Source organism: Oncorhynchus gorbuscha, unplaced genomic scaffold, assembly GCF_021184085.1.
Source record: "Oncorhynchus gorbuscha isolate QuinsamMale2020 ecotype Even-year unplaced genomic scaffold, OgorEven_v1.0 Un_scaffold_814, whole genome shotgun sequence".
NCBI lineage: Eukaryota > Metazoa > Chordata > Actinopteri > Salmoniformes > Salmonidae > Oncorhynchus > Oncorhynchus gorbuscha.
The window spans coordinates 214,878-237,101 of record NW_025745819.1 but is presented as its reverse complement, the minus strand read 5'-3'; the positions used below and the strand labels follow the sequence as shown (position 1 = coordinate 237,101).

At 41.2% G+C, this 22,224-nt stretch overlaps 1 protein-coding gene across 1 annotated transcript in view; it reads left to right on the top strand.

Moving 5' to 3' along the window:
* cpn1 (carboxypeptidase N, polypeptide 1) overlaps nt 1–22,224 on the top strand; it is a 151,244-nt gene that overhangs the window by 68,808 nt on the left and 60,212 nt on the right. The window contains exons 3-5 of the mRNA XM_046335666.1: nt 3,735–3,890; nt 19,539–19,715; nt 19,789–19,900. Of these exons, the coding sequence (XP_046191622.1) occupies nt 3,735–3,890; nt 19,539–19,715; nt 19,789–19,900 (445 nt within the window). The remainder of the gene's footprint in view (nt 1–3,734; nt 3,891–19,538; nt 19,716–19,788; nt 19,901–22,224) is intronic.

Below are 22,224 nucleotides of genomic sequence, written 5' to 3'. Positions count from 1 at the left end.
CATTTAAAACGCTGCTTATTTGGCACCAAATTACCTATACAGTGGGGCAAAGAAGTATTTAGTCAGCCACCAATTGTGCAAGTTCTCCCACTTAAAAATATGAAAGAGGCCTGTAATTTTCATCATAGGTCCACTTCAACTATGACAGACAAAATTAGAAAAAAAATCCAGAAAATCACATTGTAGGATTTTTGATGAATTTATTTGCAAATATGGTGCTATGCATCTTTGTAGATAATACTTGTGAATCTCGTATCATTCAGGCTATTCTATCTACCATGCATGTTTGGACAAAATACCATTATTCTGGTCTATGTGCCTGGACCTATCAATATGGAAAGCTGCTGACAGGATTACAGACTGTTTCAGTGCTGCACTTTCACGATCAACTGACCAGCCAGTCAGTATTTGTGCTTGGGAATTTTAAGATGCTCTCCCTCTCCGCGCACCTCCCCACTCTGCAACAGTACGTCACCTGTCCAACTCACATCCTGTTATGGCAACGTAGAGGATGCATACAAGGCAGAATGCAGAGCACCCATTGGGAAAACAGACCATAACGCTATCAATCTCCTACTGAGATACAGGCCGCAGGTGAAACGTGAAAAACCTGTAGAAATCCATTCAGGTAATTGCTTTGACGTCACAGACTGGGAGGTGTTCTTTGACTCAGGGATCCCCACGAGTTGACAGACAGCATTACCCCATATATCCAGTTCTGTGAGGATACTGTCATTAACACGAAAACTGTCTTAGTATTTCCCAACAACAAGCCCTGGATGTCTAAGGACTTGAAAATGTGCCTCAATGAAAGGATGTTTGCATTCCTGAAAGGAGATACTGATGCTGTAAAGGAGAAAGAAAATGAATTCAGGTCAAAAATATGGAAAGCAAAAAAGGAGCAGAGGTTCTGTACTGGCAATCCAAGACAAGCATGGGAAGGACTTAATGCAATGACGGGAAGAGAAAGGACAAGAGAGAACAATATGTCAGACTGTTCGTCCTTTGTTTGTTTCACATTCAACTGTTTGCTGTGTGCATCAAGAATGGTCCACCACCCAAAGGACATCCAGCCAACTTCACACAACTGTGGGAAGCATTGTAGTCATCATGGGCCAGCATCCCTCTGGAATGCTTTCGATACCTTGTAGCCTCCATGCTCCAATGAATTGAGGCTATTCTGATGGCAAAGGGTGGTGCAACTCAATATTAGGAAAGATGTTACTAATGTTGTGTACAGTCAGTGTGTAACTCCTATTTACATTTTAATTTAACGTAATATCTTATGTTGTTCTTGTTTATTACTGTTCTGTATTTTGTCATGTTATTTGTACGTTTTATATGGACCCCAGGAAGAGTAGTTTCTGCATGCTGCATTTTCCCCATTTAAACTGGTCTTGGTTCGAGGCTTTTCGACCATTTCACCCTTTTTGCCTTTCTGACCGTTTCCTGCTTTATAGTTTCTCAAACATTACGCCTTATTTTAGAAGTCATACAATTTGGTTCAAGTACAACAACAATAACTCACTGTTTAGTGATGTCTATCTGAAAGAGGCAGTAGGTCTTGATAGGATTTGAACCCAGGCCGTCATGGGTTGGCATGTATTTCAAGACTAAATCACTAACCCTCTGAGCCGTGGCAAAAATCAGGGTTGAACACTATGGAACAGCATGCATGTATGAATTGCTGGTTCCAGTCTTGACTCAATTTCTTGCGTTTACACAAATCTTATATGTATTTTCTATTTTATCCAACGCAACTTACAGTCAATTGTGGATACATTCGGGTGGACGTGGGATTCAGACCCACTATCCTGGCACTGCAAGTGCTATGCTCTAACAACTGAGCCACAGAGGACCACCATTTGGATGATGGACACTTCAGAAAAAAGTGTAGGTTATTGACATGCAGAGCCTGCAATTGGCTCCAACCCTCAAAGAGCACAAACATAGGTGTATATTTGGCTCAAACATAGACCTCTATAATGTACTATACTTTACTATAATGTGCTTTGTACTGTAATGTCCTTTACTGCTCTGTAATGTACTGTACAGAACTGTACTGTGCTGTACTGAACTATACTCTACTGTACTGAACTATACTGTAATGAACTGTACTGTACTGAGCTACACTGTACTGAGCTATACTGTACTGAACTGTACATTATTGTAATGTACCTTACTGTACTATACTGTACTTTACTGTACTGAATTATAGTTTACTGAACTGAACTATAGTGTACTGAACTGTACTGTACAGAGCTATACTTTACTCAAAGGGCGGCAGGTAGCCTAGTGGTTAGAGCATTGGGCCAGTAACCGAAAGATTGCTAAATCAAATCTCTGAGCTGACAAGGTAAAAATCTGTCATTTTGCCCCTGAACAAGGCAGTTAATCCACTGTTCCTAGACTATCATTGTAAATAAGATTTTGTCTTAACTGACTTGCCTAGTTAAATAAAATATTAAAAAATAACATATAATTAAAATTACTCCACTGGATCTTATTTTGACCCATTTAAACTGGTCTTGGTCTGTCTGGTCATGGTCTCGACCCACTTGTCCATGGTCTGGTTTGAGAAAATTTTGTCTTGGTCTAGATCTAAAGGGGTCCGGTCTTGACTCCATCTCTGATACTCACACCAATGTTATACTTTTCAATCCATGTGGGTAGTGGATCTGTGCACACTTCAGGAAACACTGTAGAGTATTGAAATGCATGGCCAGCAGGAGGCTCCATTCCCTCCAAGAGTGTCTTGAATTGTCAGGCCCAAACTCACTCAAATTCATTGGCTCACAGCTGCCATGACGTTTAAGATATCAACTTCATGTATAATACATTTCAATATCTTGGTCTATAGATGCTGTACAGCAAGTTTGGGAGATATTGGTTTAGTGGTATCTGAGGAGATGTTGTTTAAAAATGTAGAAGAATTTATACTATTTTCAAAAGAGATAATCCATCACTGTGACGTCATTGGTCCAAGAGGCAAATTTGTTCCTTTCGGTAAACATATGTCCCAAATTCCAAGACTCTAGGTTGAGTCGAGGAGTCGGCTGACCTTTTGAATTCAAAGTCTGTTTATAGCGCAACCATTTGACCAAGTTGTTTTTGTGCATCAATTTACAGAATCCCATAAATACAATAGGGTTTCACCAGCTTTTCTGGTGTGTATCGCTTAAAATGTTTACGTTCTAAATGCAACAAGAAAGGCGCACTCTCGGTCGCACGCATGAAAAACCTCTGGGACACTGTAGGGTCTACTCATTCAGAGTGGTCTTACTCTCTCATTTTTCAGAATATAGGCCTGAAACAATTTCTAAATACTGTTGACATCTAGTAGAATCTATAGGAAGTGAAATTTGAGACCTAAGTCAATGGACACTGTAATGGCATACAATAGAAAACTACAAACATAAAAAAATCCCACTTCCTGGATGGATTCTTCTCAGGTTTTCGCCTGCCAAATCAGTTCTGTTTTACTCACAGACATTATTGTAACAGTTTTGGAAACGTTAGTGTGTTTTCTATCCAAATCTACCAATTATATGCATATCCTAGCTTCTGGGTCTAAGTAGCAGGCAGTTTACTTTGGGCACGCTTTTAATCCGGAGATGAAAATAGTGCCCCCTACGCTAGTGAAGGTAATCACTGTTACCAGTGGAACATCGGTTGAAATAGGACTTTTAGATATAGTGTAACCTCATAGAATTTTTCTTATGTTTGTCCATCAGGGTCCTGAGTTCAATGGCTATCTAGTTGGGCGAGGCAACTCCAGGGAGGTGGACCTGAACCGGAATTTTCCAGACCTGAACGCTCTCATGTACTACTACGAGAAGACTAATGGTCGGAACCATCACCTGCCCCTGCCTGATAACTGGGAGCATCAGGTATGTACAGACAACCCTGCAGATCAACCACAAGACCAAGTACAGGAAGAATACATGGGGTTAAGACCAGGGATTGAAACCCAAAAGTCTTTCCAACAGTTTCTTTCTGAACAGAAACACTATGTTTTTTACACTCTTTCTCCACTGTTCCGACAAGCAAAATAAAATTCTGAACCGGTTTGAACCCAACAAAGTCACCTTATGACATCCAGTGGAACAACCACTTTACAATAGTGCATCTAAATATTTTAAGGGGGGAGGGGGGTGAGAAGGATTACTTTATCCTATCCTAGGTATTCCTTAAAGAGGTGGGGTTTCAGGTGTCTCCGGAAGGTGGTGATTGACTCCGCTGTCCTGGCGTCGTGAGGGAGTTTGTTCCACCATTGGGGAGCCAGAGCAGCGAACAGTTTTGACTGAGCTGAGCGGGAACTGTACTTCCTCAGTGGTAGGGAGGCGAGCAGGCCAGAGGTGGATGAACGCAGTGCCCTTATTTGGGTGTAGGGCCTGATCAGAGCCTGGAGGTACTGAGGTGCCGTTCCCCTCACAGCTCCGTAGGCAAGCACCATGGTCTTGTCGGATGCGAGCTTCAACTGGAAGCCAGTGGAGAGAGCGGAGGAGCGGGGTGACGTGAGAGAAACTTGGGAAGGTTGAACACTAGACGGGCTGCGGCGTTCTGGATGAGTTGTAGGGGTTTAATGGCACAGGCAGGGAGCCCAGCCAACAGCGAGTTGCAGTAATCCAGACGGGAGATGACAAGTGCCTGGATTAGGACCTGCGCCGCTTCCTGTGTGAGGCAGGGTCGTACTCTGCGGATGTTGTAGAGCATGAACCTACAGGAACGGGCCACCGCCTTGATGTTAGTTGAGAACGACAGGGTGTTGTCCAGGATCACGCCAAGGTTCTTAGCGCTCTGGGAGGAGGACACAATGGAGTTGTCAACCGTGATGGCGAGATCATGGAACGGGCAGTCCTTCCCCGGGAGGAAGAGCAGCTCCGTCTTGCCGAAGTTCAGCTTGAGGTGGTGATCCGTCATCCACACTGATATGTCTGTTTGTTTGTTTGAACATTGCCTTTAAATTTCAATCACTGTATCACTGAATTTCCGCACCCACTAATATCCCTTCTCCAGGTGGGTGTCAAATCTAATGTCTCCCCCAGTCAGCTGTCATGTAATGACCCATAACACTTCCTCACAACTCTGCTAGGGAGAGATGAATTTACATTTTTAATTTATTTGTTATGGTCTAATGGTCTAATGCTGTTATGATCTAATGGTCTAATGCTGTTATGATCTAATGTTGTTACGATCTAATGTTGTTATGATCTAATTGTCTAATGTTGTTATGGTCTAATGGTCTAATGTTGTTATGGTCTAATGTTGTTATGATCTAATGGTCTAATGTTGTTATGGTCTAATGTTGTTATGGTCTAATGTTGTTATGGTCTAATGTTGTTATGGTCTAATGTTGTTATGGTCTAATGTTGTTATGGTCTAATGTTGTTATGATCTAATGTTGTTATGGTCTAATGGTCTAATGTTGTTATGATCTAATGTTGTTATGGTCTAATGTTGTTATGGTCTAATGGTCTAATGTTGTTATGGTCTAATGTTGTTATGGTCTAATGGTCTAATGTTGTTATGGTCTAATGTTGTTATGGTCTAATGCTGTTATGATCTAATGGTCTAATGCTGTTATGATCTAATGTTGTTACGATCTAATGTTGTTATGATCTAATTGTCTAATGTTGTTATGGTCTAATGGTCTAATGTTGTTATGGTCTAATGTTGTTATGATCTAATGGTCTAATGTTGTTATGATCTAATGTTGTTATGATCTAATGGTCTAATGCTGTTATGGTCTAATGGTCTAATGTTGTTATGGTCTAATGTTGTTATGGTCTAATGGTCTAATGTTGTTATCGTAGAATGTATGCACACATGACTGTAAGTCGCTTTGGATAAAAGCGTCTGCTAAATGGCATATATTATTATTATTATTATTATTAAGTCCCGGTTTATATAAAATTAGCAAAAAAAGAAATGTCCTGTCACTGTCAACTGCATTTATTTTCAGCAAACTGAACATGTGTAAATATTTGTATGAACATAACACGATTCATCAACTGAGACATGAACTGAACAAGTTCCACAGACATGTGACTAACAGAAATGGAATTATGTGTCCCAGAACAAAGGGGGGGGGGTCAAAATCAAAAGTAACAGTCAGTATCTGGTGTGGCCACCAGCTGCATTAAGTACTGCAGTGCATCTCCTCCTCATGGACTGCACCAGATTTTCCGGTTCTTGCCGAGAGATGTTACCCCACTCTTCCACCAAGGCACCTGCAAGTTCCTGGACATTTCTGGGGGGAATAGCCTTAGCCCTCACCCTCCAATCCTCAGGCGTGCTCAATGGGATTGAGATCCGGGCTGTTCCCTGGCCATGGCAGAACACAGACATTCCTGTCTTGCACAGAACGAGCAGTATGGCTGTTGGCCTTTTTATGCTGGAGGTTCATGTCAGGATGAGCCTGCAGGAAGGGTACCACATGAGGGAGGAGGATGTATTCCCTGTAAAGTACAGCGTTGAGATTGCCTGCAATGACAACAAGCTCAGTCCGATGATACTGTGACACACCGCCCCAGACCATGACGGACCCTCCACCTCCAAATTGATCCTGCTCCAGAGTACAGGCCTTTGACAATATATCCACCTAAACCCTTTACAATGAAAATCTGTGAAGTTACATGGATTTTTACGAATTATCTTTGAAATTCAGGGTCCTGAAAATGTTTATTTTTTTGCTGACTTGAGTTCCTTTTTGTTCTTTTTTTAACCTGTGAAATCAATATTTTTTTTTACATTTAACTCAGATAGAGCAGGCACTGTGACTGTTGTGTGTGTTGTTATTAGGAAAGTTTTGTTACAGGTTGCTTGTTGTGGTAAATTCCTGATTAATACTACAGTGTGTAGTGTGAGGTATGTTGTGATTACTCACTGTGGACATAGGCCTAGAGCAGAAATGCAAGAGAAGTGAAGGTCCTTGCCAGTCGTTGACTAGCCTAATCCATCAACCAGTCTACAATGGATAACTGCTAGGAAGAAAGAAAGAGGAGAGTTGTGTAAAAATGGTCAATTTCCATATTAGAAAACATTTATATTATCACACAATCAAACCTATGATGCTATTAACACTACAATCGCCTGGTCTTTCATGTTGCTGGGTTACACCTTTAGCACACAGATACATCAGATTCATATCAACCCACAAGATGCGCAAACATGAAAACCAACAGCCAAGCTGTCTTCATCAGGGTATAATCACAACCACTGTGGGATGACTCGTTTATATAGTGTCAAAAGACACAGGTGTCTGTAATCATGGCCAGGAGTGGCCTAATATCATTGGTTAATAATCAAATATTAAAATGTCATACAAAGAACAGCATACAAACAAATGGATAGCATACAATCATAGATTAATTTGACTATACAAGTTTACACACAATTACAATGGCAAAGTCACAATAATCACAAGAATGGCTTCAGATCAAAGTCTACGTTGAGACCGAAGGGCGCAAGGGTCTTTAAATTAAAGATCCAGGCAGCCTCTCGTTTTAATAATAAATTATCAAGGTCACCCACTCTCCTAGGGAGGGTGACATGTTCGATGGCAATATAACGCAGAGACGAAATCGAGTGGCCTGCCTCCAAGAAGTGGGCCGCAACTGGATAAGTAAAGTTTTTACACCTAATGGTGCTATGATGCTCTGAGATACATACTTTTAATTCGCGCTTTATTCCACCCAAACCGGCTCTCCAACCCTGTTCCTGCAGCTACCCAGTGCTTAATTTGGAAAGCCAAGTGAAATCTGTTCGGGAACATCGATAGTAACGTTTTCACAACAAAACATATTTAATTAAACTGTTGACAGGCCCTCTCTCTGGGTGCTGGAGAAAGAGATGAAGGACAGAGTGGAAGAGATGGAAATGCACAGGGTAAGATTCTGTAGCTAAAAGTAATTTGTCAGCCTAGTAATTATGAACATATAAAAAATGCGGGAACGTGTACTGGAGCAATGAAGTGGTGACGCAGGGTACCATACTAGACCACAAATTACCTCTAAGTCCCGCGGTGTAAGCTCACCATTTTTAAAGGAGAAACCACTGTATGAACTGTAACTCAGTCAAATATTTGAAAATTGTAGCATATTGTGTTTATATTTTTGTTCAGTATAATCCATGTCATAACAAGATGCCCAGTGCTTCAAGCCTCCTCCTCAACCCTCTTGCGCTCTCTACCTACCCCAGAATTTCTGTTGCATCTTGCGCCGTAGGGTATACTTGTCTGTCCATCATGCATGTAAACAACTAGCACTGATTGGTGAAGTAGGGCAGGAGTCAAACTGTGACAGTCAGTGCAGTGACAGCCAGGAGGAAAGGTGGTGGGATCAAAGGGTAGGACGGATGGATTCCGGAGTATAAATCCTTGATCATAAGAGAAGCAGCCAGGCACTCATGTGGATGGATCAATGGGTGGACTAGGGGCCTTTTAGTACCCCAAGCTGGGTATAGTTGGGGAAAGCAGGAAGTTAAGTAAGCAAGGACACAGAGATAAAAAGTAAATATAAAATACTAAAGGTGTGTTTTTAGTCTAGATTTAAACATTGAGACTAAGTGGATTGACTGGCTGTTCATAAGGTTTGGTGCTCTGTAGGAGAAGGGACGCCAGCTTTGTTTTTTGTTTTTATATTTGCAGAATGGCAAGAAGGCTGGCGTGCGGTTGTATTGGCATGTCTTTAAGGTATTTGGGAGCTTAGCCGTGTAAAGTGTTGAATTGGAGACTGTTCAAACTTTTTGTTTCCTGGTCGGCAGCATTTTGTACAAGTTGGAGATGTTTCAGATTGGTAGTGTTACAACCTGATAGAAGAGCCTTATAGTAGTCTAGATAGGATGTAATAAAGGCATGGATTCATTTGTCTGCATTAGTAAATAAAAGTAAGATTAAAAAGTCCCCATCAAAATCCATCAGACTTTTTTTTGCATGGACTGCGTCTCAGTCCTCCGCATCCGCCAATGGCGGCCTTCCGCATCTACGGTGGAAGGTGGCAGAATTTAGCTGTGTTTGTCAGAACAAAATCTGTATTATCGCTGCCTTTTGGCTTACAAACTAATATGACAACTTAATGGAAAGATTAGACTCTCACAGACACAATGGTGTTTTCCGTTTTACTTTACAACCACAAGCGTCACAGAACTCATCTGAAGTCGGTAACACCAATCTGCCAACTTCTGTCTGTAGCGTCCAAACAGTTTGTGTGTTACACACTATGACCTCTCTGTGGAAAGGAGAGACTCTCAAGAACATGTACATCTCTAGGACTCGTCTGAAGGTAGTTTAAAAACAAATGTATATATTCTATATATTTTTAGACCTAAAAGAGTCCTAAAATTCCAAATCAAATAGCTAAATAATCCTTGGTATGACCATCTTAAAACAATTCCATTTGTTAGTTTAGTAGAACCCCTCCACTCCTTCGGGCTGCACTGGTTGTGTTCTTTGTGTGGGTATCGATGGAGATGTCACTCAAATTAATTTAGATTTGATAGACCATACATGTTAAATAAATAAAAATTCTCATATTCTCTTACATAAATCCTCCATATTCCTGAACAAAACTGTGAACACACAGTCTATTTTTTTTACATTGGATAAACGTAGCGACTCAGAGCTAAAAATAAATCAATACCTCGTACACTGCAGTTAAGCAACAATGGGAAAGCAATTCTGCTTTGAAAGTTCATTTAAAGAATTTGAGGTTAGGATAGCCTAAATGTTTTAAAGTTTGTATTGTAGCACATGTAAATGGGTTATAGTTCAAAAAGTATACATAGCTTGCATACAGATTTTTGCTATTATCTAAATTGGGTCAGTTTGCACAGTTTGCACAAATGTGATTTGGTGTTGATAGCTTCAATAGTTCAAAAGGAGACTTTTCTAGAATTGTTGATGTTTGTTTATTGAAGTGTATGACCCTTTTTATTGCCATTGAAAAGCTTTGGTATTCATTTTAAATATTGTTGTCGTTCAAAAAGTATAAATGATATCCCCCCAAATTCTCAAGCAGTCTTAAGTTGGGGAGATCTGCACATTTAAATGTTGGTTTTGTGTTCATAGCTAAAAGAAAATCAAATAATATCAGGGGAATAAATGGACATTTCCTGAAGTAAATGTGCATGCTTGCAAGTCATAAACTATTTATCGTTGTGAAATAATAGTAGTAGTGGTATTGGTAGTGACGGCAACGTAAGTGTTTCAACCACTCCACAAATGTCTTGTTAACAAACTATAGTTTTGGCAAGTCGGTTAGGACATCTACTTTGTAAGTAATTTTTCCAACAATTGTTTGCAGACAGATTATTTAACTTATAATTCACAGTATCACAATTCCAATGGGTCAGAAGTTTACATACACTAAGTTGACTGTGCCTTTAAACAGCTTGGAAAATTCCAGAAAATTATATCATGGCTTTAGAAGCTTCTGATAGGCCAATTGACATCAGTTGAGTCAATTGGAGGTGTACCTGTGGATGTATTTCCACTTGGATTCTTACCACCAGTTGCAGAGGGATCCAGTTGCAGAGGGAGTTGAGGTGTTTAGTCCCAGGGTCCTTAGCTTGGTGAGGAGGTTTGAGGGCACTATGGTGTTGAACTCTGAGCTGTAATCAATTCTCACATAGTGCATTCTCACATAGGTTTTCCTTTTGCCCAGGTGGGAAAGGGCAGTGTGGAGTGAAATAAAGATAGCATCATCTGTGTATCTGTTGAGGCGGTATGCAAATTGGAGGGGGTGTTGGGTTTCTGGGATAATGGCGTTGATGTGAGCCATGACCTGCCTTCAAAGCACTTCATGGCTACAGATGTGAGTGCTACGGGTCGGTAATCATTTAGGCAGGTTACCTTAGTGTTCTTAGCCACAGGGACTATGGTGGTTTGCTTGAAACATGTTGACCCGCCCTCTTTGAGTATCTCTATAAATTACAGGACTTGCTAACAGACGGCGGATCATGTTTCTTCGGGGTGCGGCCATGCCATGAGGAACGAATGACATAACTCTCCTTGGAAACCAAACTCCTATCGACAAAACACTTATGTACTTTTCCTATCCTACTCAGACAGAAGCAATCATCACAGAAATTATCCTGTGAAACTCACTGTTTGCATTAAAGACTAAATGACTGAATTCGCAATCCATCCCAGCTGGGATCAGAGGAAGAATTTACTGCTTAGAAGAGCTCTCATAGACTTTGCTTTCCCGGACAACACTGCCTTTTTCCCGGCTCTATCATGGCTTCATCCTATCCAAACGTAATCCAACTGGGCAGGCAACATCGACATACAAGTAATATTAGCCTGCAACATTTTTTATTTCCTCTTTCAATTTGTAAGATCATATCATTCCAAAACATCCTGTGAATGTACAATTGTATTTTGTATTTATTAGTGATCACTCCTCCTGGAGTCCAAATATATTAAAGCACTTATATTACAAAAAAACTAAAGATAAAACAGTACATCATATAACATTATTACACCACTACATATCGACAATACAAAATGTTCAACACCACCAGACAACAATATCACAATGTATGCGTATACATCTGTCTGTACCTTTGTGTGTCTCTTCACAGTCCCCATTTTTCCATAAGGTGTATTTTTTAACGTTTAAAAAAAAATCTGATTCTACTGCTTGCATCAGTTACCTGATTTGGAATAGAGTTCCATGTAGTCATGTCTCTATCAAGTACTGTGCCCCTCCCATAGTCTGTTCTGGACTTGGGGACTGTGAAGAGACCTCTGGTGGTATGTCTTGTGGGGTATGCATGGGTGTCCGAGCTGTTTGCAAGTACTTCAAACAGACAGCTCGGTACATTCAGCTTATCAACACCTCTTACAAAAACAAGTAGTGATGAAGTCTATCTCTCTTCCACTTTGAGCCATGACAGATTGACATGCATGTCTGTGTACTTTTAAAGGAGAGCCATACTGCACTGTTCTGAGCACAAAGTCCCTCTTTGTGGCGCCTGAACGCACTACTGAACAGTAGTCTAGGTGCGACAAAACTAGGACCTGTAGGACCCGCCTTGTCGATAGTGTTAAGAGGGCAGAGCAGCGCTTTATTATGGACAGATTTCTCCCCATCTTAGCTACTGTTGTATCAATATGTTTTGACCATGACAGTTTACATTCCATGGTTACCCCAAACAGTTTAGTCACCTCAACTTGCTCAATTTCCAAATTATTTATTACAAGATGTAGTTGAGGTTTAGGGTTTAGTGAATGATTTGACCCAAGTACAATGCTTTAAGTTTTGTATTTTGGTTGAGTACAGCAGCCATTCATATTTAATACTCTCGCCTGAATAACTGTGTTGTATCCCATTGTACCCTGCCTTTATATGGTATCTTTTAACTATCTATTTTAGTAAATAAAACCTTGAATTAATTATTTGTGAAACTGAAGCCATTTGCGAGTGACTGGGTTTTTACAGCTCCAGAGCTTATCGGCTATTCAGAATGAGAATATAATCAAATCTAATGTGATTATATTGTTAATATAGTAATTCATGGTATAACGGTTAATTATAACTACTGATAGAGTTCATTCAAGAGTTCCTCTATGTCCAACCCTTAATACATAGTAATGCCCCTCTTAAGATGACTACTCCTGGCTAGCACCAATTTAGCTTGAAGGTAGCTCGGCCAGGACTCCTGTACTACCACCGAAGCATACTCCTGGGCTACAATATCGGCCTGCTAGCTACCAAGAGCTACTTGGAACCCTACTAATTCCACGACTGGTCTATCGACGTCACCGCACGAAGAGGCAAAAACAGACTTACCCCCATCGCGACGTCCTCCCCCCCAAAGGCTAACTTTCTAGCCCACACTATCTGTTTGCTTGCTAACCCGGTCTGCTAACTGCTAAACTGTCAGGCCCTGGTCTGCTAACTGCTAGCTTGCCTGCCTGGTCTGCTAACTGCTAGCCCTTGCTAACTGCTTGCTTCCTGGTTTGTGATTACTGTCTAATTTCACTGTAGAGCCTCTAGCCCTGCTCAATATGCCTTAATTAACCAACCATGTTGTTCCACCTCCTACATATGCAATGACATCACCTGGTTTAAACATCTCTAGAGACTATCTCTCCCTTCATTACTCAATGCATAGGTTTACCTTCAATGTACTCACATCCTACCTTACCTTTGTCTTTACACTATGCATTGAATCTATATTATTGTGCCCAGAAACCTGCTCCTTTTACTCTGTTCTAAACGTGCTAGACGGCCAGTTCGTATAGTCTTGGTGATGTGGAGGTTAATCCAGGTCCTGCAGTGCCTAGCTCCACTCTCACCCTCCAGGTGCTCTCATTTGTTGACTTCTGTAAACGTAAAAGCCTTGGGTTTTGTGCATGTTAACATTAGAAGCCTACTCCCCAAGTTTGTTTTACTCACTGCTTTAGCACACTCTGCCAACCCAGATGTCTTAGCCGTGTCTGAATCCTGGCTTAGGAAAACCACCAAAAACCCTGAAATCTCCATTGCTAACTATAACGTTTTCCGCCAAGATAGAACTGCCAAAGGGGGCGGTGTTGCAATCTACTGCAAAGATAGCCTGCAGAGCTCTGTATTACTTTCTAAGTCTGTACCCAAACAATTTGAGCTTCTACTTCTAAAAATTCACCCTTCCAGAAAAGTCTCTCACTGTTGCCACTTGCTATATAGACCTCCCTCTGCCCCCAGCTGTGCCCTCGATACTATATGTGAACTGATTGCCCCCCATCTATCTTCTGAGCTCATGCTACTAGGTGACCTAAACTGGGACATGCTTAACACCCCGGCCATCCTATAAACTAAGCTTGATGCCCTCAATCTCACACAAATGATCAATGAACCTACCAGGTACAACCCCAAATTAGAGGTCGAACGATTAATCGCAATGGCCGATTAATTTTCATAACAATCGGAAATCGGTAAACACGGGCACCCTCATAGATGTCATCCTAACTATTTCGCCCTCCAAATACACCTCTGCTGTTTTCAATCAAGATCTTAGCGATCACTGCCTCATTGCCTGCATAAGTAATGGGTCTACGACCAAACGACCACCCCTCATCACTGTCAAACGCTCCCTGAAACACTTCTGCGAGCAGGCCTTTCTAATCGACCTGGCCGGGGTATCCCGTCAGTAGATGATGCCTGGCTATTCTTTAAAAGTGCCTTCCTCACCATCTTAAATAAGCATGCCCCTCTCAAAACATTTAAAACTAGGTATAGATATAGTCCTTGGTTCACGCCAGACCTGTCTGCCCTTGACCAGCACAAAAACATCCTGTGGCGTTCTGCATTAGCATCGAATAGCCCCTATGATATGCAACTTTTCAGGGAAGTTAGGAACAAATATACACAGGAGGTTAGAAAAGCTAAGGCAAGCTTTTTCAAACAGAAAGCTATGCTTTCCACATGGCTACCCCTACCCCGGTCAAATGCCTGGCACCCTCCACAGCAACCTGCCAAAGCCCCCACCATTTCTCCTTTACCCAAATCCAGATAGCCAATGTTCTGAAAGAGCTGCAAAATCTGGACCCCTACAAATCAGCCGGGCTAGACAATCTGGACCCACTCTTTCTAAAATTATCTGCCAAAATTGTTGCAACCCCTATTACTAGCCTGTTAAACCTCTCTTTCGTATCATCTGAGATTCCCAAAGATTGGAAAGCTGCCGCGGTCATCCCCCTCTTCAAAGGGGGTGACACTCTAGACCCAAACTGCTACAGACCTATATCTATTCTACCCTGCCTTTCTAAGGTCTTCGAAAGCCTAGTTAACAAACAGATTGCTGACCATTTCGAATCCCACCATACCTTCTCCGCTATGCAATCTGGTTTCAGAGCTGGTCATGGGTGCACCTCAGCCACGCTCAAGGTTCTAAATGACATCATAACCACCATCGATAAGAGACATTACTGTGCAGCCGTATTCATCAACCTGGCCAAGGCTTTTGACTCTGTTAATCACAACATTCTTATTGGCAGACTCGACAGCCTTGGTTTCTCAAATGATTGCCTCGCCTGGTTTACCAACTACTTCTCTGAGAGTTCAGTGTGTCAAATTGGAGGGCCTGTTGTCTGGACCTCTGGCAGTCTCTATGGGTGTGCCACAGGGTTCAATTCTCGGGCCGACTCTCTTTTCTGTATACATCAATGATGTTGCTCTTGCTGCTGGTGATTCTCTGATCCACCTCTACGCAGACGACACCATTCTGTATACTCCTTGGACACTGTGTTAACCTCTTGCTCCTACCTGGCACGCAGGCGTCCCATCTAGAGCTCTGGAAATGCAAATGCGCTACGCTAAATGCTAATAGTATTAGTTAAAACTCAAACGTTCATTAAAATACACATGCAGGGTATTGAATTAAAGCTACACTCGTTGTGAATCCAGGCAACGAGTCAGATTTTTTAAATGCTTTTCGGCGAAAGCATGAGAAGCTATTATCTGATAGCATGTAACACCCCCAAAAGACCCGCAGGGGACGTAAACAAAATAATTAGCATAGTCGGCGCTACACAAACCGCACAAATAAAATATAAAACATTCATTACCTTTGACCATCTTCTTTGTTGGCACTCCTAGATGTCCCATAATCACTATTGGGTCTTTTTTTCCGATTAAATCGGTCCATATATAGCCTAGATATCGATCTATGAAGACTGTGTGATAAACGAAAAAAAATAGCATCTTGTAACGTCATTTTTTACAATTAAAAAAGTTGACGATAAACTTTCACAAAACACTTCGAAATACTTTTGTAATGCATCTTTAGGTATTAGTAAACGTTAATAAGCGATCAAATTAATCACGAGATTAAGTGTTTTCTATAGGGGTCCGTCTTGAAATACTGTCCGTGTATTTCTCAACCAAAATATCCGGTCGGAGACCTGAAGAAAAAGCCTGTCTCTTGTTCGTTTGACCAAGAAACAAAGAATTGACAAATGACAAGACTGTTGACATCGTGTGGAAGCTGTAGGTACTGCAACCTCAGCCCTATTTAATGTCGTTCGCCCATAACAATGGGTTGAAGCTGCGGATGGATATATTTTTCCACTTTCAGTGATCAGATTTTCCTGCACTTTTCGATGAAACGCACGTTCTGTTATAGTCACAGCCGTAATTTAACCAGTTTTATAAACGTCTGAGTGTTTTCTATCCACACATACTAATCATATGCATATACTATATTCCTGGCATGAGTAGCAGGGTGCTGAAATGTTGCGCGATTTTTAACAGAATGTTCGAAAAATTAGGGGGTAGGAGGAAGAGGTTAACTAACCTCCAGACTAGCTTCAATGCCATACAACTCTCCTTCCAACTGCTCTTAAACGCAGCATCACTACTCTGGACGGCTCTGACTTAGAATACGTGGACAACTACAAATACCTGGGTGTCTGGTTAGACTGTAAACTCTCCTTCCAGACTCACATTAAGCATCTCCAATCCAAAATTAAATCTAGAATCGGCTCCCTATATCACAACAAAGCATCCTTCACTCATGCTGCCAAACATACCCTCATAAAACTGACCATCCAACCGATCCTCGACTTCGGTGATGTCATCTATAAAATAGCCTCCAACACTCTACTCAACAAACTGGATGCAGTCCATCACAGTGCCATCCGTTTTGTCACCAAAGTCCCATACACTACCCACCATTGCGACCTGTAAGCTCTCGTTGGTTGGCCCTCGCTTCATACTCGTCGCCAAACCCACTGGTTACAGGTTATCTACAAGTCTCTGCTAGGTAAAGCCCCGCCTTATCTCAGCTCACTGGTCACCATAGCAGCACCCACTCGTAGCACACGCTCCAGCAGGTATATCTCACTGGTCACCCCCAAAGCCAATTCCTCCTTGGTCGTCTTTCCTTCCAGTTCTCTGCTGCCTATGACTGGAATAATTGCAAAAATCTCTGAAGCTGGAGACTCACATCTCCCTCACTAGTTTTAAGCACCAGCTGTCAGAGCATTTTACAGAGATTACTGCACCTGTACTTAGATGGGCTGTTTACAGATAGGCTATCTACCTACCTCATCCCCATACTGGTATTTATTTATTTATTTTGCTCCTTTGCACCCCAGTATCTCTACCATTCCAGTGTTTAATTGCTATATTGTATTTACTTCGCCACCATGGCCTATTTATTTCCTTAACTTAATCTTATTTGCACTCACTGTATATAGACTTTTTGTTTTATTTTGTTCTACTGTATTATTTACTGTTTTGTTTATTCCATGTGTAACTCTGTATGTGTCGAATTGCTACGCTTTGTCTTGGCCAGGTCACAGTTGCAAATGAGAACTTGTTCTCAACTAGCCTACCTGGTTAAATAAAGGTGAAATAAAATAAAAAATAAATTTGATTAATTTGGTTAGGATAACAACAATCAAATAAATCAAATCAATACATTTTTCAGTAATTAATCAGTAAATGATCTTTAATATAAATTAGCCTAAAGTCACAACAAACCAAATAAAATAAAAATAGGTAAACAGGTAAAAAACAAAAAGTATTGCGATTTTACTTGTTTTTTTATTTCCGTGATTTGTTTTCCTCATCCTTATTGTGTAGTAATGGGGGCTCTGAAAAAACATGAACAAATGCTCCAAAAAAATAATCTCTCAGTAGTGCTGTGTAATTAAGCAAAAGTTTATTTTTGTTTTTTAAATAACTAATTGACCGATGTTGGTTCACTTATACGCTCAATTTTCCATTTCTTTAGAGATTTCTCTCTAGGACATGTCGTCCAACTCACCATAGTTAAAGAGCAACTGCCCCTAAAAAACAACTTCTCATTTAGAAAACAGCCTCATCAATATGTGTCAAACACTTGTTCTACCTTCAAAATTTGCTACAAAGTGTAAATAGGATAACTTTGGTCATGTCAGTCTCATCCAAAACAGAATTTACTGAGACCTGTGTCATTACTGCATCACAATGTAAATGAAGGTTGGGTTTGTTTCAATCCTTCCCACATGCCTATATCTGGCATTACACAAGTAATCATCAATTCAGAGTGCAGCTGCACACGCCCCAACCATAATGCCCGTGGTAAATTTGATTGACTTTGGGCTAGTTAAGACTAACGGTTAATTATATAAAAATTTCAATAGCTCCAAATTTACTTGACCTAAAAATTCCCGTACAAATGTTGAAAGCATTTAATGGAAAAACTAAAAGGTGTGCAACATGAAAATATTGTCTCATTTACATTGTGTATCTTCTTGACAATCCCTAACTAGCCCCAGAGATAGGATATCAAAATTGAACCAATATCTCCACGGTCGCACACCAGCTGGCTGAAGCTATGTGTCGAAATAATTTGGCTAACTCTTTCCACCTGCAAACACACACGAGACACCCACATTGAACCACTCTCCAAAACCAACTCACGTTTGAATTCGGTCATGGCCACTAGCAAATACAAAATGAGGCCAAATCAGAAAGTGCAGTCACCCTTTAAGCGCAGCAAACGTGGTAATTAACTACAATTACCTATTCTTGTTGGTTCTTACCTGGGCAAGCCTGTGGGGCTGGCAGATACACGGACAGGAACAGTGATAGAGACACGAGAGAGCTAAAGAACAGTTGCTTAGGTATCTCTACCTGACAATACATCTAATTGATTGATAGCTGTTAGCAGTCTTAAAAGTATGCCTTATCTACTTTGAAGAACTACTGAAATAGTGATTTTTGGCAGGCAGCTAACCAGCTAGGCTAGACTCTTTGGGTTCTACTAAGCTAACATATTGAATTGTTTTAAGATGGGCATACCAAGGATCATTTAGCTATTTGATTTAGAATTTTAGAACCCCTTAAACTGACCGATTTTGATGTAGATTTTTTTATTATGCTAATTAGATTTCCACAGGGGCGTGGACATCAACTATAGGTGGTTAAAAAAGCAAACCTCTCCTTTAAAGTTTTCCTTTGAAGACCAAGGAGCTTTTATGAAAATGTAAAATAGTTGATGTTTAAATAGCACAAATAGTATCAACAATATTTTGCTAATTTAAAATGGTTAAAGTTGAAAAAATATATAAATGGTATCAAAAAGCTATATACAAACAGCCTATTCCAGACCGGTCTGCACATTTTAAAGTTTGAATGATGTTTCTAGCTTAAGCGGTTGAAGGATAATTACAGTGGACATGTTTACCATTCAACTCTATGGCCTTTGAAATGCATTGGGATTAATGCATTATGGTTTTAGTGTGAAAAGTATAAGTACTAGCAAAAACGTTTATTTTTCAAGCACATTGACCAGTGGCAATCTAGACGTTTTAGAGCTTTTGTTGTTAGTTTTACAGTTTTGGCTCTACAGTTTCCAGAGGAAAGTGAATAATAATAAGTATGAACGATTTCTAAAGTTGCTCTTGATTTCAGCAAGCACACCTTGTAATAAAGTAAATACAACTAAAAAGAAAATAATCTTACCCTAACCAAGTGTTTTTTCAGTACCTTGTTTGAGTGCTGAGTGTTAAATTGTCAGATTTTTAAATGTAATTATACTCTCTCATTGGCCTCCTACAGGTTGAACTGGAGACACTGGCAGTGATAAAGTGGATGCAGAACTATAACTTTGTTCTGTCTGCTAACCTGCATGGTGGGGCAGTGGTGGCCAACTACCCCTTTGACAAGTCAAGAGACCCCCGAATCAGAGGCAAGACTACATACGCCACAACCCCAGATGACAAGATATTCAAAAAGGTACAGGTGCATTAAAAAAAAGCTCAGTCAGATTATAGCACATGTTGAAACATGTGTCTTTGTGTACTTACAGTTGGCCAGGACGTATTCATATGCCCACAGTTGGATGCATAAGGGGTGGAACTGTGGAGATTTTTTTGATGAAGGGATCACCAATGGAGCCAGTTGGTATTCTCTGTCCAAAGGTGAGTAAAGGCCCTGCATTGATATTTGGATGAACCCAGATCAAAGTGTGATGACCAAAGTATGAAAAATGACGGTTGCTGGTACATTGATAACGTTTGATCATAAAGTCACTGGCTTTTAGTGATGGGATGTTAGGATCTTTTGACTCATTTCGTTCTTTAGATTCAGTAATGCCGAGAGCATGCAGGACCACCCCCTACCGGTGAATGATTATCTAAAAACTTGAAAGAATCATTATTCTACAAGCCTCTTGTTCACAATGGGAGGCATATTGGAGCTGTCATTTATGACTGAGACGGATAAAAGTGTGCTTCAAACAATGTACATTTGTGACTCACAACTTGAACTCGGTCTTGTAGCAAAATTTTAAGTTCTGTTTTTTACATTGGATAAAATGAAAGGCTCAGAGCTACAAAATGATATATCATACACTGCATTTGAGGAGACAATGGGAAAGAAATTCTGCTTTAAAAGTTGATCAACTTGTAAATTCGCTTTGACAAAAGTCTTTCAATGTTTTGGTACTAGTATTGGAGAGCCCTTTGTCTACACCCATTCAGCATTGTTCACACCCTCTCAAGCCTTAGCCCCACCCATCTCTTTAAGGGTTGATCCAAGCGTGCTGTACTAACTTGCCAGTTACTTCCAGACATTTGAGGGAGAACAGCTCACTAAACATTACTCTCCCTAGCAAAGCTGGTTAGGCTGTTATGTTATCCAGAGCATTGGTGACTGCAACTGTGCTGTCAGATTATCCGTAAATGCAGAGCGTTTCGCGTTCAGAGCACACACCGGACTCTCTGGCCAATAAATAGGGTTGATCCGAAAGCTCTGACCTCACAATGACATGTCATGCTTTACAAGCTTCTGATAGGCTAATTGACATCATTTGAGTCAATTGGAGGTGTACCTGTGGATGTATTTCAAGGCCTACCTTCAAACTCAGTGCCTCCATGCTTGACATCATGGGAAAATTAAAAGAAATCAGCCAAGACCTCAGAAAAAAATGGTAGACCTCCACAAGTCTGGTTCATCATTGGGAGCAAAAACGCCTGAAGGTACCACGTTCATCTGTACAAACAATAGTACGTAAGTATAAACACCATGGGACCACGCAACCGTCATAAGGCTCAGGAAGGAGACGCGTTCTGTCACCTAGAGATGAACATACTTTGGGTGCGAAAAGTGCAAATCAATTCCATAACAACAGCAAAGGACCTTGTGAAGATGCTGGAGGAAACAGGTACAAAAGTATCTATATCCACAGTAAAACGAGTCCTATAGCGACATAACCTGAAAGGCCGCTCAGCAAGGAAGAAGCCACTGCTCCATAAAAAACCCAGACTACGGTTTGCAATTGCATATGGGGACAAATATCGTTATTTTTGGAGAAATGTCCTCTGGTCTGATGAAACAAAAATAGAACTGTTTGGCCATAATGACCATAGTTATGTTCAGAGGAAAAAGGGAGATGCTTGCAAGCTGAAGAATACCATCCCAACCGTGAAGCACGGGAATGGCAGCATCATGTTGTGGGGGTGCTTTGCTGCAGGATGGACTGGTGCACTTAAGAACAACAAGAAGTAGATATTCTCATATTTATTTATGTTAGTGTAGGGTGAGCTGCACACAGTGGACTTCCTACAGTGACAACAGCAAAATCTGGTTCATAGGCACATGGATAGGACATTGTTTTTGCACCAGGAACAGTAACATTTCTTACCATGGAGCTGCCCAAAATCACGGCTGGTGAGAAGGACGAGGAAATCTGCACACTCCCACGCTTCAAGGATGATGCAGGCCTCCGATAGATGGAGAAGCCCCGCTCGTTCCAGAGCAGGAACAGAAGGTTGTCGACGTCGATTTCGAATCATAGGGGGAAGAGTAGGAGTAGGCACAGTGGCCGCAGACACAGGTATCCCTAGCGACGAAGGTGCGGGAAGATCAGGCTCCAGGGCAGCGAAACTATTAATTGTTTGTATCTGCTCCGGGCCTCGCGTTGGGAGTGTAGACAACTTTGCCGGAGACCACTGACTTCAGCTTCCACGGCTCGTGACATACGACCATCATTTATTGCCATGCTCCCCTTGCTCGTCTCCGCTATCAGATATGGGGGAGGAGAGGCACGAGATGGTTTCCCTGGTGAACGGACTCTGGGCAACACCGGCCAGTCGGAATAACAGAATTGCATGCGCGAATTCCGTCCAGCCACTGGCACAGATTTCTTACGTAGTCTGGCGACCTGCGTGATCAAGGAAGCCACCTTAAGCCTATAATCTTCGTAAGCAAACAGTTGTGGCATTGGAACTCTGAGTGATCCAGT